Source organism: Paramormyrops kingsleyae, chromosome 23 (genome assembly GCF_048594095.1).
Source record: "Paramormyrops kingsleyae isolate MSU_618 chromosome 23, PKINGS_0.4, whole genome shotgun sequence".
NCBI classification, from domain to species: Eukaryota; Metazoa; Chordata; class Actinopteri; order Osteoglossiformes; family Mormyridae; genus Paramormyrops; species Paramormyrops kingsleyae.
In genome coordinates, this window is record NC_132819.1 from 12,456,945 (window position 1) to 12,464,265 (window position 7,321).

The 7,321-nt window shown below is 41.6% G+C and overlaps 1 protein-coding gene across 2 annotated transcripts; it reads left to right on the plus strand.

The window, feature by feature from the left end:
• Window positions 1–2,692: 2,692 nt before the first annotated feature.
• On the plus strand, window positions 2,693–7,109 carry LOC140581991 (serine/threonine-protein kinase PLK3-like). Of its 2 annotated transcripts, XM_072706022.1 has the most exons (10): window positions 2,693–2,806; window positions 3,647–3,766; window positions 3,908–4,006; window positions 4,100–4,216; window positions 5,187–5,316; window positions 5,481–5,568; window positions 5,667–5,762; window positions 5,897–6,092; window positions 6,194–6,317; window positions 6,405–7,109. In XM_072706022.1, the coding sequence occupies exons 2-10, from the start codon at window positions 3,659–3,661 to the stop codon at window positions 6,539–6,541; spliced, it is 1,095 nt and encodes a 364-aa protein (XP_072562123.1). In that variant the 5' UTR covers window positions 2,693–2,806; window positions 3,647–3,658; the 3' UTR covers window positions 6,542–7,109. The 2 variants fall into 2 exon arrangements, with proteins under 2 accessions (XP_072562123.1, XP_072562122.1); XM_072706021.1 differs by lacking the exon at window positions 2,693–2,806 and having other exon boundaries at window positions 3,636–3,766.
• Window positions 7,110–7,321: the final 212 nt, after the last annotated feature.

The window sequence follows — 7,321 nt, forward strand, 5'->3', positions numbered from 1 at the left end:
AACTATAGGTGGATCAAACTCCTCAGCCTCCCTGGTAAGGTCTATTCGGGGGTTCTGGAGAGGAGGGTCCGCTGGATTGTCGAACCTCGGATTCAGAAGGAGCAGTGTGGTTTTCGCCCCGGCCGTGGAACAGTGGACCAGCTCTATACTCTCCGCAGGGTTCTGGAGGGTTCATGGGAGTTTGCCCAACCAGTCTACATGTGTTTTGCGGACTTGGAGAAGGCATTCGACCGTGTCCCTCGGGGAGTCCTGTGGGGCGTGCTCCGGGAGTATGGGGTGCTGGGCTTCCTTTTAAGGGCTGTTCGGTCCCCGTATGACCGGTGCCAGAGTCTGGTCCGCATGGGCGGCAATAAGTCGGACTTGTTTCCGGTGAGGGTTGGACTCCGTCAGGGCTGCCCTTTGTCACCGATTGTGTTCATAGTTTTTATGGATAGAATTTCTAGGTGCAGCCAGGGCGTTGAGGGTGTCCGGTTTGGTGACCTCAGGATTAGGTCTCTGCTTTTTGCAGATGATGTGGTCCTGTTGGCCTCATCGGACCATGACCTTCAGCTCTCGCTGGGACAGTTCGCAGCCGAGTGTGATATATCCATCCATCCATCCATCCATTTTCCATACTTGCTTGTCCTATTCAAGGTTGCTTAGGTCCAGGTCTCATGCAAAAACCTGTGGTAGCAAGGCAGGGAATAACCCATTGCAGTCTTGGTTTGTCTCCTTTGTGAAATACCAAACCTTGCTTGCCAGACCTTGCCACTTTTTTTCAACATTTTAAAAGAAGAACACAGAGAGACATTTTCATTGCTAATTGCCACACCGCAATGAGATGTGGCTGTTTTATTATGTAAAAAAGCATACACTTCAGCTGCATTTCATGCCTTAGTTGTGATATATTTATCAGTACATATAAAAGGTGTGTAAAAGCAGGTTATTTGCGATGGTGCATAGCTGCCTTCATACTCTACTCCTGCAGCATGCTGTTCAGTCTGGACAAGCGTATGTCACATCACAGTGCACCACCAGACTCCCTGCACTCTCTCTTTCAGCAGTGGAATAGAGGGGGTCTCTGGGCTCTTCTGTCTCCATCTTCATCAGCGCTGGATCTCTTGCCAGCAGCCCAGCGACTAGTGCTGCCATCAGCAGCCAGAAAGATGTTCATCAATTAAGGGAAAAAAGGCAGACACAATGTAACGGATAGATGCTAAGTCAGCATTATGTAATGCAAAATAGAATAGGTCAGTGGTTTTAATGAACACAATCACTATATTTAAAAAAAAAAATTACACTTTTATGCTGTGATATATTCATGTATGTTTTTGAGTATTGAGGCATATTGTAAACACTTAGTGGGTAACACTGTTGCCTCGCACCTCCTGGACTATTGCCTTCACTCCGTGTCCATGTGTGTCCTACATGCTAACACATGCAGTCAGGCTAATTAATGTCTCTGAATTTCCCATTGTGTATGACTATGTGTGCATCCAGAATCATTGGAGGCCCATGTGGTTTCACTGCCTAGCGCGCCCCTGGAACCCGCTGCTCATGATGTCAGACAAGCACAAACAACAGGAGTACAGAAGACTTCTTGTTGTTTAATGTTGTGGTTTTTCCTTCCCCGCCAAATCAGAAGTCAGAAGCCACTCGTGTAGATCCAAGTTCAGTCTTTATTACAACAATGAGGTTGCAACCAAGGCCGGACACTTACAAGTGTGTCCATACTGTTTTACACCAATTTTTATACATTTTCCTATCGTACCAAAACTTGGCAGCTTCAGCCTGTTGCACATTGTCTAAGTAGAGGGTTGATGATATATTTGTCCTTCAACATAGTGATAAGATATAACACTAATAAAGCTAGATATTCATACATTCAGGGCTAACATAAAGAAGCTAACAGAAACACAATTACACAATAAAGTACATTTAGTTTTTAGCAGTCTATTATTATATTTCTTATTAAATAGATTTATACAATCACTCGTATGTCAGCTCTTTCCTATAACTCATGTGTTTTTGTTTTTTTATATATATATATTTTATTCAGAATAATTTACATACAACGTCAGAAAATATTATATAACAATGAACAATACCAGAGATAAAATATTGTCTACATATATAGTCTACATACATAACAATGCATAGCAATTCATTAGAAAATATGATACCACATGTACATCCAGCAATATAAATAAATATCTTGTGTTTTCCAAGCATTCAAGCCGAACGCTAATGTTGCCCCTCAGTATCTCTGCCACTCAGCGGGTGTGAGCGCAGTGACTTCCGTCTGCTGTGACGTTATGGGCATAAGCTTTGCAGTATGAGGAGCGTAAGAATATCAGATAAGAAGATGATGATTATGCTGGAAGTATTTTACGGTTTTCTCAACTAGTAGGACACTAATTTGCAATCTCTGTAAAAGGAAGAAAAAAAGTTTTGAGAGGCAGAAGTAGCGTTTAGTGGAAAATCCCACTGAACAAAGGGCAGACAATTGTGCCTGACAACGCGAGTACGTAATATGAGAAAAACAGTGAGTGATTTGGGAGTCGCTAGCTTGGGCATCTTGCAAGATATTCAAACTGACGCATAAAACAATTGGATGCACAGACAAAGTTTCTAGTAGTAGTAATTAAAGGTTTTGTGGCATACATTTTCCATCTGTATTTGCTAGTTTAACAAACAATAATAGGCCTATATGAAGTATAAATATGTATATTATATTACTATATTATAGCAAAAAAACGATGTTCCCTCGGTGTAGCTCCCTCGTGGAACTGGTTAATTTCGCCTTTCCAAATCCAGCTTGAAAAAAGTGAGGAGGAAAATATATAACAAATTAATAGCATGCACAGCCTGCAGAATTACTAAAAAAAACTTGCAAAGAAACATTAAATACATCCTTGGCTGCATATGCCACAAAGGGAAATTGTCGGTCTACGTTATTGTAACTAATTAACTTTCATTTCCAGAGTTCAACAATGTCCGTGCTTGCGGCTTGCTTATCACAGGAATCGTATATATATATATATATATATATATATATATATATATATATATATATATATTTTTTTTTTTTCTATTTTCCCCCTTTTTTGGTATTAATCGTATATTAAGTATATTACTCCAGCACAATAACAGTGCGATTCCTAAATTAAATAATAAATATACTTAACTAAATGCAACTTAAATTCCCCTTTATAAAATAATATCATGGCAACAGTTACATTGGCTAATTGCCGGCTTCCTCTCCGCTCGGTATATTAGCAGTACGGAGGCAGGGCTCCGCGCGCCATTTACAGCCGCTGCCCGTGGTGTTTGTTTCCCTCCCTTGGGTTTGGGTACCTGAAAAGGGTACAAAAAGCGTGTCAGATGGTTGATTTAATATTTTCATGAAAACTAGAGCACGCCAAACTCTTAGGGTGTACATTGTGATCGAGTTACGGAAATTGATTTTTTTTTTTTTGATCGAACTATATAATGCCGATGGGTGTGTTTGCAGAAAAGTTGTATTTAATACCTGTGATTTTTTTGAAAAAAAACATGTTCATGTTTTCGTTCGAATTTCCGATGCAGTTGCGTAGTCATGGAACGTACCTTGTTCCGTTGCCTAGTTACTACAGACGCTCCCTCTGCGGTCTCTTTCTTTCTCCAGTCTTACTGCAACATGGCTTGTCCTGCATGGCTCGAAGCTCAGCGGAGAAATGAAGTGCCTGAGATCGTCTTTGATCCCAGAAATGAGCGGTTTTACCGCAAACTGGAACTGTTGGGAGAAGTATGAACTATAAAGATATTTTACACAATTAAGTTGCAATTTATTAGTCTTACTGTAGAGTAGATTCCGGAAAATGGACAATCAGCCACACAATTAGATATGGCAGAAATTCTTAAAATCTTAATACACTTGTGATTTTAGGGAGGTTTTGCGAAATGCTATAAGATGATGGACATTTTCAGTGGAGAGATCTTTGCGGTCAAGGTAATTCCTATAAAGGACTCTGCTGGAATAAAAGAGGTATGTGGTCTGAATCCTGCTTGAAGTCAGCCCCCTTCACAGTTAAACTGCATTTCCCTTATGCTCATCGTGGTAACGCGTCTGACATTTCAGAGTCTCCGAGAAGTGGAGATTATGAAGAGGCTGCAACACCAGCAAGTCGTGAATTTTTCCCATCATATTGAAGATGAGAAATTCATGTACATCTTCATGGAGCTGTGCAGTAGGGGGGTGAGCCCAGTTGTTTCTGGCCTTTGCAGACAGTTTGTTAAGGTTAAGACTAGAGATGCACCGATACCGATATTCGGATCGGTATCGGCGCCGATCCAGACCTATTTGACGGATCGGGAATCGGCCATGCGTGACCGATCCACGTCCTATACTTACTTATTTAGTTTTTGGCAATCAATCGCACGACAGCTCTTTCCCATTTTACATGTGTGTTTTTGCGGAATTCAAATCGAACGCTATCACTGCCCCTAAGTCTTTTTTGCTACTCAGTGGGTGTGAGTACAGTGACTTCCGCCTGCTGTGAGGTCATGCGCATACCCTTCGCAGTACGAGGAGCGTAAGATAAGACGTGACGATCTGGGAGTATTTTAGGCTTTTAACAGAAATCGGAAGCACAGCGTTTTGCAATCTATGTAAAATAAGGTTTTGAGGTGGGAATAGCGTTTAATGGAAAATCCCATTTAACAAAGCGCACGCAACTGCGAGACAAAACAAAGCAATGGATGATTTGGGAGTCGCTAACTTAATTGGACTGTTTTGCGAACTCGTTGCTTGAGATACAAGAGGGGCTGCCATCGCAACAAAAGTGTAACTGCGCTGATGCCAATGGGAGAAAAACTGTTAAAATTTTAAGCATTCGCCACTTGTGTATATTTGCTTTGAAGATATTCATATTGAACTGCAAATGCCTCAAAAACGCTTAAAACAAATGAGGTGGAACAGTACGTTATGTATGTTTGTAGTAGCCTAATTAAATATTTTTTGTCATACATTTTTTCCATCTGTATTTACTAGCTTAAAAAAAATAATATGTAAAGTATAACAAAGTAAAAAGAGCTCTTGTATCGGAATCTGTATCGGTATCGGCAGTTGTGTATCGGAATCGGATCGGAACTGAAAAAACGTGGATCGCCCATCTCTAGGTAAGACTCTATGTCGACTCACGCCGTCCTTTCTTTTCCCATTCCAGTCGATGCTAGACATCCTACAGGAAAGAGAGACTCTGAGCAAGCCTGAAGTGCGCTTTTACCTGAGGCAGCTCATCGAGGCTTTAAAATACATGCATGGTGAAGGCATTCTCCACAGGGACCTCAAATTAGGTATGTGTGCGTGTACACGTGATTTGTTTTATTCTTCACGTTAGTGTTGGTATTTTACATGGCATTTCCTGTGTGGTTTATATGATTGCTGCCTGCTGTTGTATTCTGCAATTGTTTAATGCCTGGTGTTATTAGGTGAAGTATTTGAGTCATTGGTCTTTCAGAGAACCTATTATTAACGGAGAACCTTCAACTGAAACTGGCCGACTTTGGACTGGCAACGAAGCTGAAGCCACTGAAAATGAGGCAGAAGTGGGTTGTTTTTCTTAGATTCTCTAGCAAATCTTTCAAATTGCTCATGCAGCAGGCTAAAGGACGTGTATACTGTTTTCATTTTGTGTGTGTTGTAGACGCTTTTGTGGCACTAGAGAGTATGCGGCTCCTGAGGTGTGGAAGATGGAGGGACACGGGCCAGAGGCAGATGTTTGGGCGCTGGGGTGTATCATGTATGTATACCTTCTCAATCGTCCTCACAGTCAGAATGCAGAGTCAAGAATGCATGGTATCTGAAATGCACCTATGCAGAATGTTGTTATATGCAATTGAAACTCAAATGCCTTTGCTCATTTTCTCAATACAGGTATACAATGCTAGTTGGTGCATACCCCTTTGATGGCACAGCTATGGAAATCATGCAGCGTGTCACAGAAGGACAATACACTCTACCCAAGACCCTCTCCTCATCAGCCCGGAAACTGATTTCTTGGATGCTTCAAAGGGATCCACAGGATCGGCCCACGTTAGACCAAATCCTGAGCCACAAGTTCTTCACTAAGGTTAGTGCACATGCAAACTGCTGGTCTGCTGAGTTCAATAATATTCATGCGTCCTGAGGAATTGGTTTGCTCAACCGAAACATCATAAACTACAACCCTAGGGCTTCACTCCTGAGGAACTTCCATCGAATAGCTACCACAGGGTGCCAAGATTTGGAGCTAAACGTGTGAAGAAGTTCTTTGTCAGGCTGTTCTGGCGCATGTTTGGAAAAAGGAGGCCCAAAGGTAAGCTCCTTCAACACAGACCTTGCTAGTCCAGTATCTCTCAGTTCATCAGGCTCAGATACCTGATTTTCCCATGTTTTCTTGCAGATATGCCCGGCAGCCAATGTAAAGTGAAAATCAGCAGAGAGAACAGCAGCCCTTTGGTCTGTAGCAGGGGTGTCCGAACCTGTTTTAGTGAGGGCCACATAAAGAAAAATATTCTGAGGGTTGGGCCAACATATTAGATGTTAGCTATATCAGCCCATCTCTTGCGTATTTAATTTAAATTCGGCAAATTTGGTCAATAAATTGTAATTATGTTTAATAATTTAATTTGTTTACGTCATACCCTGCTCGTCCGCTCCTCCCGTGTGCCATGCCCCCTCCAGGACTGGAGTTTGAGATCCCTGGTGTAGGAGCTATCTTGTTAAAAACAGCACCATCTAGTGTAAAATCTTAGAAGTACAACAGTCAATTTTCATGTGTGGGCCACATTCCATTATGCTTTTGCAATTTGAAGTGGGCCAATTAGAAATGGACAGTGGGCCGCAGTCGGCCCGCAGGCCGTAGTTTGGACACCCCTGGTCTATGGTGAAGCTTGTGGAACCAAATGCCAGCTCACATGTGGTTGCCAAGGTTGAAAACAGGCAGCTGAGCATCGCATCAGAAGCAAAGAAGTCAAGAATGTCTTTCCGGGCAAATCTTTCACATGGACACTTCTTGAGTCTATGCTGGGCAAGCAAATTTAAATGTTCATTTGTCCTGCCTGCCATATGTGTCTCAAATAAATCAGTGTGATTTTTTTTTACTGTGGTTATTGTCTATTGGCTTTTTATTTTTAACCCAGAGGGATTTTAATATTTATATTTGTCTATTTATTATTGTTTGTCTGTTTTGTGTGTGTGTGTGTGTGTGTACAGTAACGTGATTTATGAAATCACTTATTAAGCCAGTCGTAACTCATTCTTCAGTTACATATGTGTACTGTATATAACCTAACTATGTATGGTCCAATCTCCAGTAGA